The 17,811-nt window shown below is 36.9% G+C and overlaps 1 protein-coding gene across 1 annotated transcript in view; it reads right to left on the reverse strand.

Moving 5' to 3' along the window:
• Positions 1–14,295, reverse strand: part of SRC (SRC proto-oncogene, non-receptor tyrosine kinase) — a 35,456-nt gene extending 21,161 nt beyond the window's left edge. The window contains exons 1-2 of the mRNA XM_015815745.1: positions 14,055–14,295; positions 12,734–12,833 (exon numbers count right to left, since the gene is read on the reverse strand). Of these exons, the coding sequence (XP_015671231.1) occupies positions 12,734–12,833; positions 14,055–14,292 (338 nt within the window). The 5' untranslated portion in view covers positions 14,293–14,295. The remainder of the gene's footprint in view (positions 1–12,733; positions 12,834–14,054) is intronic.
• Between the last annotated feature and the right edge of the window lie 3,516 nt (positions 14,296–17,811).

Consider the following 17,811-nt stretch of genomic DNA (forward strand, 5'->3'; position numbering starts at 1 on the left):
GTGCGGCCGGCCTGGCGTAGTTTGATTGTGTTTCAGTGGGGGGTTTTTTACGGGTGTGTTTTTAGAACAGGCCTGTTATTTAATTCGATTTTAAAACAAACTATTTATTTATTATCGTGGTTTTTAGTATCGCCTGTTCACCGCCCTGAGTCCCGCAAGGGAGATAGGGCGGTATATAAATTTAATAAATAAATAAATAAATAAATAAATAAATAAATAAATAAATAAATAATAATAATAATAATAATAATAATAATAATAATAATAATAATAATTACATAATCATACTGTGACTGAAGCAGAGAAATTTTAGAAGGTAATGGGCAAATTTGAGGGGAATGTCAGCTAGCTTGCAGAGGTACTGCTATTTGAGGTGTCAGAATTTAGAAGGATCTCCCTGCGAAGAATTTAAAATAGGGTTCTGGATGCCTATTAGGATGGCTCCCTGCTGGATGTAGGAAACGCAATGTTAAAGCATTCCTGAGAACTACTCCATTCTGCTTAACACTGTCCTCTATGTGTTGATCCTTTATTTAAGAAGTCTTCTATCTGGAAATACCAGGAACAGGGAAATTATTACGCACAATGGAGCTCTGTTCCTCTCCTCTGACCCCCCCCCCCACTTTTGATATATTTTGGAATGCTGATTAGCTGAACACACACGGGGAGATCACAACAGTCACTCAAATATGACAACACTGAAAAATATCCCAAGAGGAGAGAGGAGAAGGATAGGGTGTTATTTAAGGAGCAATTCTCAATGAAACAACATATTTGTCTTGGGTATTATAATTGTGGGAGACCACAACAGGAACAAAGGCTTTCATCATAATCACTAGAGTAACATTGCTTTTAAAACTTTAATTTTCATACTAGAAGAAATACCTGGACTTGTCCCTTTCCCCTACAAACAAAATAAAACAAAAAACATAGCATTGCCCCAATTATCAGAGGTCTAACCATTGTGATGCTGAAATGACAAAGTATGGGCTGCGATGTCAAATGCAAATACTACGCTTTTGTACTTGTATTGTGATGATTGATGGAAAACTTTAAGGGGTAGAGGTTGTGCTGCAATGTCACAACAGATTTGATGACTTGATCTCTCACTCAGACACCTTTGGTTATTATGGAAAACTAACCACTATTTCTCCCAGAAAGGCCAGAGGAAAAATGATGGTCTTATTTGCAATTAAAAAGCAGCAGCACTAAAAAAAATCTTTTTGTTATGACATACTGTATATGCTATTTTGAATTTCACACTTTAGACAGCAAAATATTTTAAACTACTTTTGCCAAAAAATACCTTCCCTGAAAACAACTGAAAACACAGTTTTAAAAGCAGGTGTTCAGGCTCCAAAGAACCCTGGACATCAATGAAACAGCTGCTAACAAAGACTATTTAAAATTATTTCTGCAGAATAACTAGAACGTCCAGCTGATGGCAGCACCAAATGGATCTTGTACATTGGCCACCAGTTTTATCCTTATTGGGAATCACCAGACATAGCTAGATATTATACTGTGGGCTCAAACTTTCTACTGGAAATTGAACTCACAGACCTTCACACTTTGGATAACTATATCTAGAGCATTAGCTTTAGGACAATAGTTCAATGCTCAATAGTTGTAGGAAAGATATCCACAGGTCTTCAGAATAGCTTTTTTAAACTCCCAGAAGAGCTTAGGATCTTGAAAAAAACTAAGTACTGTAGTTTGGACTGGTTGGTTTTGGATTCAGAGACTACCAGGATTCAGACCACTGGGTCTGTAATCTAAACTGGGAAATTGGGCAGCTATCCTGAAATAAGACAAGCTACCTCTGTACTGTTGCCAAGAAAATACTACATAGATGTTCACACAGTCTCTTTTGAGACATTCTGATTCCTGGTCATAATTTTTTTACATAGAGGCATGGTAAAGATTAGCTAGCCATTGAAAGGTGTGGTTTCAGATTACAGAAATGGATAGAAGGTGGAAGTTGCATACTTGCAATATCCTCCAGGTGCAGAGTCATAGGGCCATGATGACAAAGTGGATGTGCTCATGTGATAAAACAGAGCGTCCCAGAGTCTGCAAAATCGCACTTCAGCTGCATGCTCAGAGTACCAAGAACCAAGGGAATTTACTAGTTGAGCTTTCATCCTCAAGTGACATGGTGATTAGACAATAAATGTTAGCTACATCCTCACAACCACATGCTGATTCTCTAGCTTAGTGTCCTCCAGATATGCAGGCTGAACATCTATGCAAATTAAAGTCCAACATAGCTGGAGGGCATCAGGTTCAAGAAGGCTTTGCTATGTGCTGGTTCCTACATTTTCCTATAATAGAAATTTACTTTAGGGAAAGAGCTACTCAGCTATTATGAATATTTCAAATACAATTGACTTTCTCCATCTTATTAAAAGCAGCATCTGTGGAGATCTTTAAGTTGATGTTGTTTACATCTCCACTTAAACATTTAATTTAGAGTTAAACAGATTGGCTTGTTAAACCTGCCAATGTTCAATTAATGCCTTCAGCTCCATCGTATAGCTCAATGAAATTAGACCTGGTCCTATGAGAATAAAGACTTTTTGGGAAGGTATAGTAAAACAGCCCAGTATGCCTAGAGAAACTTAAAAGGAGTTGTCAATTTTTTCTTTTTCCATTCACAGGTTCTCAAAGCTCAAGTCCAAGAAAATTCTTGAAATTGGGAGGAACTGAATCAGAGAGTCAGAATAGTATTCACTTGAAAAGAAAACCTGAAGATGATTCCCTGCATATTAGAAAACGAGCAGAGGTCCTCCCTCTGGTCATGACATATCAGTGTCTGTCTGATTTTCCCCACAGGGGGAAGCTAAATTTGTGTGTGTGTGTGTGTGTGTATAATTTTCTTCTAGCATAATCTTTAGGGAGGATATCAAAAGATCAGCAACTTCTAAGAAGAATCACTTAGGAGAAGAAGATATGAAAAAGATGAGTTGACCTAAATGAATCAGCAAGGCCCTTTTCAGATGTAATAGAGGTTAGATGCCTCTGACTCAGTTACATCCTTTCTGAGCATAACCTACACTGCAGGGTTTCCTGTAGGATAAAATGGGTAGAATGAAAAGAAAAATATTCACTTGTCTTGAGCTCTCAAAGGAAGGATGCAGACACAAATGGGATAAATAAAATTAAGTTTTGCAGAAGATATAATCAAATCTATTAACCCACCCATCTCGGGAAATAGTATACAGTAGGAAGCAAAGATTCAATAAAATATTGGGGATATAATCAGATAATGCCTTCAAATCACAGGAAATATTACAGCAAAAATTATAACCTTTGCAAATACAGCGGTACCTTGGTATTCAACTGCTTTGAAACTCATCATATTTTGTACTCAACGCATTTTGATGCAGAAATTTTATCCATTTGTTTGGTACTCAACACAAAAGCTAGAACTTGTCAGTGTTGGCTATCTTTTGACTCACTACATTATTCCTTGTGGGGAAAATTTGTTTGGTACTCACCGTACCCCATGGAACCAATTAATGATGAGTACCAAGGTACCACTGTACTTCAAACATTCTCACATAAAAGATAGTAAATTTTTACTTTCTGGTTTTTCACAGAGCCCCATTAGAGTTATTGTGTTTCAAATATAGAAACATAATTTCAGGAGAAGAATAGAAGCCTCTTGTTATTTAAAGCAATTTGATTCTGGAAACAGTTTATCTCTTTGAGTTTATCCCTTTGGACTTCTTCAATTCAGCAGAGGACTGCCTTTGTCTTTCCCAAATCTTACTAGACAGTCTGGAAATATGCTTTTCAGAATTTTCCACTAGCATTGGAATCTTATAGAATCATGGAACTCAGACGCATATGCAGCTATTACTACACTTACATTTCAGCTCAGAAAGATATTTGTTACAGACAAAGTAGAATCACTGAAGCATGAAATAATATATATTATATACGTAGATGTATTATGATCACAGAAAAACTGCCTACCTACCAAACGTTTGTCATTAACATGGCAATATTTTCAGATAAAAGTCTCAATGTATAGATAGCACTGACAAAAACTTCTGAGATGCTGCTTTGTCATAATGTATCAGTTACCACTTATAGACAGACTATCAGGTGCTTTTCTAGGTTCTCCTTCGAGTCCCCTTTATTTAAGCTAAATAATATGGAAGTAGAAAAAAAGAGCCAAAAAACAAATGAGGAAATAGTAAGCAAAGGAAAATTCTAAGCATCTGGAAACTCCCCAAATTTTAGCCACTCTAACATGACAGGAGAGTATTTCTCGGAAGACATTGTATCATGGAATAAATGTAAGGTAAATGAGGAACAGGAGAGAATGATAGAATTATCTTCAACTTATTTTGAACCCATAATCTGCTTCCAGTCTGATAACTACATACAATGTGGAAAATCTCCTGCCAATAACTACTTTTCCATCCATTTCAGTGGAATGACTTAATGAGATGACATATGAATCTCTATTTTGAAACAAATTGGAGAATTCACATGGACAGCTGGCTGTGGTTCGGCTTAACCTTTATTCTACTTTTAAAGAATGAGGGAGCTAATTGGATGCCAATTCTTTTGAAATATGAATACTCCAATAGAAGACAATATATCTAGCTTAGGGTTGAACTGTGATGTTGTTGATGTTCTTTGAGCTTGGTTGCTTGCTTCAGATGCTTTATTACCCCAAAACCCATTATCAGTTTGAATAAGTGGGATGTTTGCTTCCCTCTTTACATAGAGAAGCTTGCCCTGAGCATATTGGTGGAGTGTGGTTTGCTCCTTGGCAGGCTTTGATTAGGGATTTATTTTCTGCTTGATTTTTGTTGGGTGTTAATCCCTGCTTATTTGGATGTTGGCTGCTAGAGAGGATGTATTATGGTCTTTTTCTTTCCTTCTTAGCTTTCTTATTGTATTTTTAATTGTGTGAAAATATGGTTTATGTGTCTGTTGGTGGCTGATTTGTTTAAATGCAAAACTTCCAGGGATTCCCTACTGTTTTTGCATTTAGCTTAGTCTAGGATGTTCACAGTTTCTCAGTTGAAACTGTGGTTGAACGTATGAGTCTAAATCGGAATGTATCAAACTGAAAAAATTTCTATGCATATTCACTACACTAATAAGAACACGAACCAGCTCTCAAATTGAGAAATATCACCCAAATCAGCCTTCCCAAATTTCTAGAGGTTTTGAATGTCAACTTCTTTAAAACTCAGGGGGACTAATTATAATGGATGGATAATAGAGAATTGTTTTTGTTGTTGCAATAACCCTATGACAACAGTTATTGTTTTTAAAAGAAGCAAATATTATTATCTCTCATCAAATCATGTAATCACCAATATTAAAGAGAGTTTAAAACGCTTTCCACCCCTCTGCCTACATCTGCTTAAGTCCTGGAGTTAACTATAACATGGTGATGAAATCTTGCTGCTCCTTCAACACAACTTGCCAATGGAATGTGCTTTTTCTTTTGGAAACTTCCTCCCTCTGCAAAAGGTTGCTAGGCAGAAGGCCAGGCACCACGGCCATCCAAGAAATTGCAGTTCATTACTGCCACAATATCACTGTGAGAACCCAGCATTTATCCGCAGTTCCAACAGTGAAGTGATATTGGATATTGTTCGACTATATGGCTTAAAATTCATTTCCCTCCTACAGGCTTCACAACAAAGCCATTTAAAGGAAAACTCATCTCCTTGTGATGGCTGTTTCTTTTCCTTGGCATTATTTATATGAGCAGTAGCATATTAACTGTATTTCATTACATTTAATCCAAGTTAAAAAAAACCCACACAGTTGCTTTGCAATTAAAAATTCTGTAAGAGTTTACAGTGAAAACTGATTTTTTTTAAAATAAAAGAAAATGAAAACTTAGAAATTAATAGTGATGTTTACATTTGAGGATTGAGAGGACTGCAAAATGCAAGATTTGCTCAGTAGTTTGACAAGGTTGGCTGGAAAAATCCAAATGGTTCTCATAGTTCACTTTTGAGGGATTCATCAATAGGAGAACAGCTAAACAACAAGACTAGTCAGCCATTTATTGTAAGAGACCTCATGTAAGAGAACTTCCTGAGAGATGAATAAGAGTCTACATCCCCCTTATGCCAGTCTCAATGGTGCTTAAACTCAGTTATAATTTTGATTTAGATTGCAGGAATGGCATTTATAAGGAAGACTGTTGACCCACATGTCAAACATTTAATACAGCTGCCCTCCAAAACCTAGAAACTTTAATTCCCTTCCATTTGGAAGCTACAAATATTCATGTGTTGTTATGCAGAAGCATCCAAAGTATCTCTGAAAACTGAAGACAACAACAGTTGCTCACTGGTGTTAAAAACAGATTTTTTTTAAAAAAAACCTGCATATTTTAAACATGTAACCAGGATCAACTAGTTTCTTCCACACTATGATACTGTACACGCACTTGTTGGAACTTTCTATTTGTTCAGACTCCATATGTTCCTGACTTGAGTTCTTAATGGATTTGAACATTCCTCTTAAGTTAAGATGAACCTTCAGAACTGAAGAATCTTCTTGAATGAGAAGTGGGACATTTTCAAAGAAAAAAAACCAAGAAAGTCTTTTGGAAAAAGGACCTTTGGGACAACCATGACCTGGATGATTGAGAATATCCATAGACATTCAGATGAACTCTTTCCAACCAGTGTCAGCAAGAAATACTCAGAACTTTATTTTATTTGCAGCGTCCATATATATATTATCAAAACCATAGGATTTTTTTAAAAAAAGTCCTGATATATTACTATTTCAGAATGGTAATGCTGCAAGAGAAACTTTATCTGTGAACATGTTTTGACCTTGACACTGTTGGCTATTAGAAATGTTTTTCTTCAATCTTAAGAACTATCATAATAAAAAAAAATGGGCTAAGGCCACATAAAATTCAAGATTTACATTTCTGGTTGGGACAATCAGGATATTTTCTGATTTAAAAAAACTCTTCAGCCTCCACACTTAAGAGCTCCAACAGACACATTATCAAGATTATGTATGTGTGTGTGTTGTTTATGTTTGTGTAGGCAGTATTTTTCCCCCCTTCTGTGGTGTACTACATGGCTGTACACCAAATTTAGAGATAAAGGGCATGCAGCTGGGTCAGTGAAAGAACCTCAACAGATGAAAAAAGCAGGTGTTTGTCAGAGAAAAGATAAGCCACTAATACTTTCATTCCTTAGGGGGAAAATGCAAAAATAGCACTTTTTATTTGGCTTCTTTTAACCAATTACATGGTTACTAAGCATGCAGATGTTAATAGCACCAAATAAGGAAATAAAAACAGGGAAGGGGTAAATGAAACTGTATAGCATGTAACACGGACTTGAAAGTGTTTTCATCTTAGTGATCTTTGCTAGCCAGGTTGGATAATAACTCAAGAAGGAATGGTCCCTCCCTCCTCTCACTGACATACAGGTAGACCTCAGGTTACAACTGTGATGCTCATTACAATCATAAGTGGTGATGGATTGTAAATCAGGTCAGCCACGTGACCAACCAGATTTTATTATTTTTGTGGTGGTCTTTAAGCAACTGTCATGGTCATTAAGCGAATGCTGCAGTTGTTCAGTGAACCTATGGTTTGCTATGGATCATTTTTGCCAAAAACCAAAAGTAAAGGCCAGTTTTTGTCAAAACCGTGTAAAACGCAATCCTATGACTGCAGGATGCTGCAAGTGGTCATAAATGCCTGGCAGTTATCTGAAGTGCAGTGATTGGAATTTCAAATCTGGGTCATATTGTAACTTTGATCAGATGTTAAAGTGACCGACTGTAAGTCAAAGATTACCTGTACCTCAAAACCCAACCCATAGATTCTAGCCCACCCGCTCCAACATTGCTGAACAATATACACATTCAGATGTGTGTGAGTTAGATCATTTAAAAGGGAAAAACTGTTCATATTTAAAACTAGACAAGTTAGTCATTCTCCACCCACTGGGCAGCTGAATAACTAACGGTAAAATTTAGAAGCATTTCACTGGAGTGTTTTTGGTCCCCATTTCTGCAATCGTCCCTGACAGCCTAGCAGTGCAGTCAGGAAAACGCCATTCAGACTACTGAGGCACGAGTGAGCATTGCATTTTTCAACTGTAATTTATAGAGGTCACTTGCAGAGCAAAAACGAGTGTGGTTTTGCTTCTAATAACTAATTGATACTGGTAGGGAATTTTTATGCAGTCTTTCCTTATGTCAGAAAAAGGAAATGTTTCAACAACAACAACAAAAAGGGTACTGCAGAATCTGTTTTATCTCTAGAGGAACAAAGAAAAAAAATCACAGAAATGCCAACTGTCCTTGAAGAAAAAACAACATTCAACTTCTTCTGGTGTTTATTGTGCATAATAGGAGGGAAGAATAGAAAACCCCAGACAGACCCAGCCTCTATTTTACAGACACGCACATAACACACGAAAGGAGGAAATGTCATTACCATATCTATTTCTATATCAGGTTTTTATCTTTGGTATAAATGTTTGGAATGGATTTAACCTTTGTTGAACTTCTTCCATTCATGACTGAAGCAAATGTCTGCTTGCTACATTAGAAGTGTACATGCACACAAATGCACCAACATTCTAGAATATATTAATCCATTCACTTAGAAATTGACAGATCCAATTTTGTGTATTTCCTTTCACTAAACTATATGAAAAATTATACACAACTATACTAAACCCCTTGGCTTGCAGAGGAATATTCAATACTGTTTGTTTATGTGGTGTGAGACCCAGTTTTTTCATTCTTAAAATATTTAAGTTGATGCTCATGGTTTCTCTCAATTCTTATTTGAAACCATAAGAATACCCAAAGGCCAAAGCTTATTGGGAACAGTGCTTAAAAAATGCATAGTTTGCTGGAATGTAAGAAGAAAGAACTCATAAAACCAATATCGTATAAAAATAAAAGGCTAGGATTTATGCATAATTTACAGAATCAAGCATCTTAAACAGCCCTTAACATTCAATCCTTTTTCCATACTGCAGATATGAAAACATTGGTTAGTACTTTTTTTCCCCCCAATATAAAAAAAAAAGATACACACCTGACATCCACTTTTCGCCTAAATGAAAGCATGAGGAACAGGATAAAAGAGAATGAAAGAGAAACAGACAGAGCTTAGATTAGAAGAAGTGTAGTTTTAGAACATTATTGAAAGCGAGAACAATAGATTGGACTGATCGTTTCTCTTTTCTATAGTAGAAACAAGGCATTTTATAGTGGGCATCTCCCTCCCACGCACTTTCAATGCCAATCTAGAAAGTTTTGAAATTGCTTTCTTCAGGAAGAGACACCTTCATCCCAATTTCACAGTGACAATCCAGAAAAAAAAACATTTCATAAAAGTAGGAGAGTATGACAGTGAAACAATGTTTATTTGCAATATTGATGGGCTTATTATATATTTTTCCTTTTTTTTCTTTTGCGGATGTGGAGGTAGTTGGGCTGGATGACCTGTCTCTGTGGTACCAAGTGGATCATTGTGTTAAGTCCAATATATTGTTTTTTTTATAGTAGAGCCAGGACATCTCAAAATAGGAGAGGACTGCTCCCTGATGCTTCAACTGAGGTATAAGAATTCAATGTGTTTGTCTAATAAAGGACAACTTAGAGGTCCTTTGGCAACACTACAGATGCATTATGTCCAAGAATTGAAATGGTTGTACTTCTTCCTATTCTCCATGGAATAGGCTTATTCTATATTGCTTAACCTAGCCTGATTCAGGTCTTGATTCCCCTGAAGACTATAGTTGTTGAAGCTTTGCAGTCCAAGATGGGCTGTTTTACAGATACTATAAGACTGTCTGAGACTCTTCTCATGCAGATTTTGATGTGCCATTTATGTCATTTTTTCTTTAGCTGGATATTGCATTTGTAGCCAAAGGAAGAAACAATTGTTTCCTGGTCCTGTTGAAAGACATAAAATTTGGGTCCAGGTTCCTACTGATGGGGTCTGGCTAGATGATGTGGTTAAGGCTAAGAGCTACTTCTGATGCTCAGCTGGAAGAAGTATTGACTAAGATGGTCTGTATGAATTCAATATCATATCCTAATTCATGTGGTATTCAAACTTAGTCTTTAGGAGTACAGTTGTGGGATCCACGTGGATGATTTGATTAGAAGGTCTGGTGCTCCACTGGGAGACTCTGTGTTGGGATGGTGACAAGTCTGGAATATTCTTGGGTGAGACATACCATGTAGACTTCAAGGAAATGTATCCTGTCTTTTGCTTTTTTCCCCACCCAAACTTTGTGATCTACAAAACTTAGGAAGTGAACCCTGTCTCATGTTCCCTCATCCTGGTATCTATATTTAACTCATAGTGAGTTAGATATAGTAAGAAGGCCATGTCTCTCCCCTTGAAGCAGTCTTCTGATAACCGATACTTGAGAGTATTTCTCAACTTTGCAGGTGACAGATAAAGCTCCTTTTTAGTCCTCAGTCTCAAGATACCATTCAGGGCCTCTCCAAATACTTTGCCACTACTGATTGGACCTGATAGAAGGACTGACTTTGATTCTGAGTCCATGTTGTAGTGTTTCAATGAAAGTTTTTCCCTAATGGCCACATTGGCTACTATGCCTCTGGCTGAAAAATAGATCTTACCCAGGTTAGTCTCCACAATGAAAGAGCCAGACCCACTTATGGGTCCCTATCTATCACCTGTGAGGAGTAAGCAAGATTAAGTGTTTGGTCCATAATATAGAGGCCATAAGCTAGATTTAATGCCGTAGCTCATCCTGCCTTGCAAAATCTCCATTTTGATATCCCCCTAAGGCTCCCTTAATGGATCTGAAAAGGACTCCTTAGGGTTGCATCTTTAGGAACCATTGATAACGTAGTATTACGCAGTTTCAAAATAATAGTGAATCTAAAGGTTAAAAGAATTTTGTGAAACTGATTTGGTGGTTATGAAATGGAGAATACAGACATTCAAATCTGCTTAGCTCAGGAGACTCTTATATTGACATAGTATAACAAAATCTGTTTCAAAATTGTAGAATCACAGAATTGTAAAGTTGGAGGAGGGCATATAGGCCATTTCATCCAATAGTCTTCCATTCAGCATACTAATCTAGATTAAAGCATTCCCACTAAATATCTGACCAATTTTTGCTTAAAGCGATTCACTAAATGAGATCTCACTGCCTATCATAGTTCTCCCCCATTCTTTAGCTTCATTCTTTCTTTATTCAGTGCTATTAATCATCTTCATACAATAACAAACCAAACATTCAGTCTGGATAAGTTTTGTCTATTAACTAAAATCCTAGTAACTCTCAAGGTGGGCATTGTGGAAAGAACCACAACACAGCACTTTATACAGAGAAGTATAACATTTGCTACAATGCTCTCTTTATAAGAGAGAGGGGAAAAAAGGAAATTAATTAACCCACAGACTTTCATAAACGTCCCTTGTTGTTCAAAATAACTTTAAGAAAGAAAGGAGGAAGGCTTCAAGCAGAAATTCAGATAGGTTTCAGGGCAGATGAAATGTTTAGATAGAGGAGTAATGAATGAAAAATATTTACAGCAAGGAAGCAGAACGAGGGACCAACATCTGCCCTGAAGAGTTATTTTCTATCTGTTCAATTAAAAGGCAAATAATACCACTAATTAATTAGTAATACCACTAATTTTAAACGAACAGCATCCTCTTCAGTCTTTATCCTGCCTATCTTTATGGTGATTTTATAAAACAGGTCAGCCTATTCAAATACCATAAGTCCCAGAAGTCCCAGAAATTTGCTAATTGGAAAGTGTTGAGCCTGACAGTTTCCTCACACTTTATAGTACACCAAATCGGAGAAGCATAGCAGCTGCATATGGTAGTGCCCCATTCTTTTGACTACATTTGCTATTTTAAAAAAATATGTCTAGACAGAATGCTCCTTAGAACGCTGTGTTTTTCTGTGTTAAAATGTCTATTAGCATAAATAGGGGTGGACAACCTGTATCTTTCAAAATCATCCATAATTATAATTCTCAGCATCTCTCATCCTGGACTGGGAAGACTAAAGTTGTAGTTTAGCACAATGGTCCCCAACTCTTTCATCTTGATGGCCCAGTCTGGCGTGTGTGTGTGTGTGTGTGTATGAGTGGCAGACACACACGCATGCGCATAGCTCCATTGGTACAAGTAGCAGGAACATGTGCCCTCCACTCGGGCCAAGGGAGTTTCACGTGTGAAGCTCCACTCGTGCAAGCAGAGAGTGCTCACACGTGAAGCCCAATTCGCATGAATGCCCTCCACTCACGTGAGTGGAGCTCCATGTGTGAGCACAAGCGCCCTCCACCCAAGCACCTCCGCTTGCGCGAGTAGAGCTCTCTATGCGCAGCCCAGTTTCAAACAGGCAGCGGCCATGGCCCGGGGGTTGTGGACCTTGATTTAGCAGCATCAGATGATATATAGATGGTCCACCATTTTTAAAAAAATTCTTCAGTTGCTGAATTCCAGATGAATTTAAGCTGGATAACAAAATTTAACTCATCAAGATCTATTTCAAAGATGACCGATTCCAATGGACTTGAAAATTGCTTAGAGTTCCTTTTAATACCCATGCTGCAGATTACAAAAAGTGCTTTCTACATAATATATTAGAGAGAAGCTTTATATTTGAATCACTGTAGCATTTTAGTAGAGAAAACTGGCTCAACACCTATACCAAATACAAAAGTTCTTATAGTGACAAAAAGTACTTACGTGTTATTGAGGATTTGGAGGCGTTCTCCTTTTTTGAAAGAAAGATCTGATTCTGTCCGTGACTCATAATCATAGAGGGCCACAAATGTTGTGACTCCACCTGGAACAATATATTCACACAATAAACACCAGTCCACAAGAAATTAATCAGCATTGTTATTGCATTATGAAAGCATATGTAGTGAATCTTTTTTGAAAGGAACTCTGTAGATTGAGCTCTATCTGTACAGGAACCATTTCTGTGTATTTGACCATCCTCCTTTTCTAGATACTAATATTCATAAGCAAATGGAGTATTCTGCTTCTCCTTTTAATGTAGTCATTATTCAATAATAATTTTGGGAAATAATTAAACATTGCAATTTTGGTATCTTTACTATTTCATGTATAGAATCGTAGGATTGAAAAGGACCTTGAGGGACTTCTAGGCCAGCTCCTTGCCAGGGGCAAGACCATCCCAGACAAATGGCTGTCTAATCTTTGCTCATAAAGCTCTAATAATTCAGTACTTTCAACTCTAGGAGATGAGCTTAACAGCTATCCTGGTTAGGAAATTCCTACTTATTTTGAGTTTGGATCGTTGTATTATTGGAAATTCAAAAGAATAGCTTCTGCAAACACAAAAGTTAAAAACATGTGGTTGGCTATATTTGTACAACACATTGAATGTGGAGGTTGACCTCATAAAGATATTAAATCAGCATCTTGGCTACTTAATATCTCAGTGAATTGTGCTAATGCAGTCATTATGTAATACCTATCCAGCCTGTGTGCGCAATTTATAATTTACTATTCCATAAAAGCCTAGAAACTGGGTTAATTGAAGAAACCATGGGGAAGCCTTGAAAGTGCACTTCACATTAATTCAGCCATTAACAAAGAAACCCTTTGATGCAGTTCCACAAAATGAAAAACTTTCTTCTTCTAGACACTACAGTAGATCCAATGCACTATATCAAAACAGCTGCTTCACTGGCTTCAATTGTCCTCTGCACATGCTGGCATCTGTGCAGAAGACATTTCCACCAAAACAAAAAATCTGGGAAAAGAGATGGAGTTTGCCACAACATTTCAGTTGGAGCTGCCAAGGAAGAGCATTTTGCTTTTTTTCCATGATGTAATCTTGTTTTACATGATACAATCCAACGACAAACTGTGTTGGCTTGCGCAGCCCTAATAAAGCAAATCACGTGAACTTTTGATCACTGCATCCTCTTAACCCTAACCGTAAGCCTCAGTTTTAGACATAAACGAAGTATATTTCAGATGACCAAAATAGTTCTACATTTAAAGTTCTTCCTGTGACAGAAAACATACTGACCAGCTAAGGCGCCACAGCGCTGAGGAGAAGTGACCATATCTGATGTATTTGATCCCCCAAAGAGCTTTGGTTCTGTAGCTGTATTTCCAAATAACCGACTAGGAGTACGATGAGTTTCTGGGATGGTAGTCTTGCTGGGCGTTTGAGAGGTAGAGCAGCTGCCATGTATATTTTCTGTGGAGTCCAAACTGCGTCTCCGTTGGCTAGGGTCTTTGGGTTTACTTTTACTGCTCCCCATGATCCAAGCTGCAAGAGAAGAAGACAGCAAAGGGGATATTATATTTTTTGCTGTGGACGGTAGGCTCTTAGATTCTGGAAGACACAACAGGTTTTCTGACTTGTTGGATCGCCAGGTCAAAAATTAAACCATTAGGATGAAATGGCTGCTTTAAAAGAAGCACACTCTGTTCTGGCAATTATTTGTTCAGAGCAACCTGAATAGATACAGGAAAGCTTTTATTTTGGTTACTGTCCATAGCTTTGGACTTATTGCTGATCCTTGAAACACAAAAGCAGAAACTACCTATGTTATTCCATGAACAGATCCTTACAAAGGTTTACTTAAATAACTAGGTTCTACTTGGTTTTCTAGGCTTTAATTTCAGCTTCAATAGGTAAAGAAAAGGGTTTCAAGGACAGAAGAAGGAACTTAAATCTTCCTTTGGATTTTCAAAATTTGGCCAGCATAATCATATGGTCCATTTAGCTTCGTAATCTATATATGCCCTAAAGCTCAGCTGCTCTGGATAAAAGCTTAAAGTAGGTTCAGGCTTAGGCCTGACTGAGCATATTATTAAAGGCATCTTTCCCAGAGGGTTGCTGCTGAAGCACATTTACCTATGTAGTACTCTAACAAGAGGTGAATTTGACCTCTTCCTGACATGTTTTCAAGGACTTTGGCTCAAATATAGACAGTAACAAAAAGAACAGTGTTGTAGGAGTCACATCAGTTCCACCAAAGAATAAAGCAAGAGAAGAATTATGCCCTCAGCCCAAGGTAGTAGCAAATTAAGTCAAACATATTGTCTCAAACCACATCATACAGCTAAGGCTACAAATCAAACAAGAGCTATAGTTTTTCTAATCATGCAATAATGAACATCACCAAGAAATCATGTCCATTTTTCATTATGCTATATATTTTTTGGCTTTGAAGAGATCCCTAAGCATTTTGAATGGTGATCTAATTCATAGGCTGAGTTCAAGCATCAACCAAGGATTGTTTGTTTCTACTTGGCTTAGCATGATGATTGAACCTATAATCTTTTGCAATGTGCAGATTGCATGGTTGGAATGTAATGTGAGAAGCAAACCAATTGGTTTATTGAATAAACCATAGCTAAATAAACAATGACATAAAACAAAATATGAATTCAGTTTTGAGATGATTGACAAAGATGATAAAGACAACATGCAATCTATACCCCATTATTTCAACAGATGGTTTTGGAAGATACATTGTACACAAGGATACTTGAAATCCATTTATTAGAGACTGCTACCCAATCACACAATAATTTCCTTGCTAACAACTGCCCTAAATATATGTCGTGAATTTATGATCCTGTTTCTCTTATCTTTTTGTGTTGGCTAAGTATGCCCAACACACTTAACTAGAGCACTGAAATTTCTAGGTTTACATAATACATTGAATCATTGGCTAATCAAAGTCCTGGGTTTGCACATCAGGCTAAGCCACACACATAATAAGATTCAAGTTAAACAAGCTTAGTTATAGTATACTGAAGAATTAAACCACTAGGTTTTTTGCTGATCTTGATTAAGCATGGTTCTGTGGATGCAGCCATTCTAGGTTTCTTATATATTCCAAGGAATATGCTTTAAAAGCAATTTTAAACTTTTATCTCACTTTGTTTAATGACCTTGCAATTGATTTTACACTTGGTTTGCTGGTGATGTGAATCAAACATGAATGTTTGACTCGAGAGAGGGATTCCTTTTCTCCTTCTGCTTGCCAGTTTTTAAACAAAATGAGGTGAAGTAGTCTGCTATCTCAAAGTCTGGTTTCTCACTGATCTGACATGGCATAATAATGGAGCCTTTCCTGTAGCTGATTTACTAACGAGGACAAGTCCAAACTGGTAGTCTTCAGAGAAAAAGACTGCAAAAGGACAAGCTGACTGTTGCAATGAGTTAGATGTTTTTTGCCCTGATAGTAAAGCCATCAGTATGAATTTGTTATAAAAAACGTGGCCAGTATTGTATTATTTTAACTGCATTTACTAGCAAGCAGTAATGGGATTTGTTTAGTAAATCTATCCATTGTTGAAGGAATAAACAACATGGCATCACATTTTACCTCCAGCTAAATAATAAGAGGAACCTAAATGGTTCCGCCCTGCACATTCTGTGGTGAATACCTAATTTTGGCAAGGCACGAGTGTGTCCCCAGATGAATGCCTGAAAAGATAGAATGTTTTATACAAGAGACTTTCCTGTGTAATTTCATTCAAATAAAGGCCGAACTGGCATAAACCAAGCTGCACCTTTATAATAGAATATTATAGAATAATGAGGAACACTGGTTTAACCCCTAGAAAAGAATCAAAAATAATGAGGAGCATTGGTTTAACTCCTAGAAAATTTCCAATTTGCTGACTAGATTTAGGATATCAGTGAGTGTTATCAGTAATTAGATCAAGCAACTCTCTTTCCCCAGAAGCTGGCTTCCATTCAACATTTTATAAAAATGAGAATTGCTCAGAGAAGGAGCAAACAAACAAACAAACATTAAGTTCTATATCTCTGGGCTTTGGCTAGCAAGATCCAAATATCATTTTAATTATTTTCCTAGAATTAGACTGAAGGAAGATGTCCTGAGGGAAAAGACTTAAGAACTCCACAACTAGACAACCTAGGAAGCATCTCTACTAGTAGGGTATTATTCTGTGGAGAATCCTTGAAAAAAAGAGATTTATGAGAAAGGCTTAAATTTCCACTTATCCCAATTTATAACACAGGGTATAGAAAGGTATGAAGATATTGCTGTACTTTAAATAGATAATTATTAAGCCCAGGATGATTTAATGTTGAAGAGGAGCTTGGTGACATTTTTCAGAAAATGCTACACTCAGCCCTATCACCCTAATTCTTTATTTATAGGGGCATCCTGAGAAATAGAAGTTATGTATGATTTCTTCCTCCTAGCCTCCACTCTTCATTTGCAAAATGTACATTTGCAGAGTAAATTCTGATCTATCATTTCAGTGGGCTTCAGAATCAAGCAAATTTGTATCTATGACTACAACAGGCATTAATTTCTTCCTGTTGCTCTTAATGCCAAACCTCTAATTATTTACTTCTTGAAGTTGTTGTAAAGTTTGCTTCCAACTTTCCTCAAGGTACTTTTAGCACTTTATCTTTTTGTTAGTTGTGCATTTTGCCATTCAAGTGATACTTGAACTAAAGTTGTGAAGATATTTTAAACATAATGAAAATGAGCAAAGCTTTGATTAAAGCATTATACAAATTATGCTAGTAAAAAGAAACAATTCATGCAGGATCCAATCTGGGTCAGTCACCGGGATCAAAGTTTTAGTCTTCTGAGCTTTCAGCCCATCCTCAGGGAACTTCTCTCTCACCAGAATATGTGCTTTGAGGAATTCTATCCATAGTATTTATGTGCTGCCTGGTTGTGTATGGCTTTTTAATTGTTGATTGGGGAGTTGATGGCCAGTTATTACATTTTTGGCTATTTGCTTCCTTGTGCTACCAAATCTTGGCTCCTAAGTACTTG

Source organism: Protobothrops mucrosquamatus, unplaced genomic scaffold (assembly GCF_001527695.2).
Source record: "Protobothrops mucrosquamatus isolate PMUCROS unplaced genomic scaffold, P.Mucros_1.0 scaffold373, whole genome shotgun sequence".
NCBI classification, from domain to species: Eukaryota; Metazoa; Chordata; class Lepidosauria; order Squamata; family Viperidae; genus Protobothrops; species Protobothrops mucrosquamatus.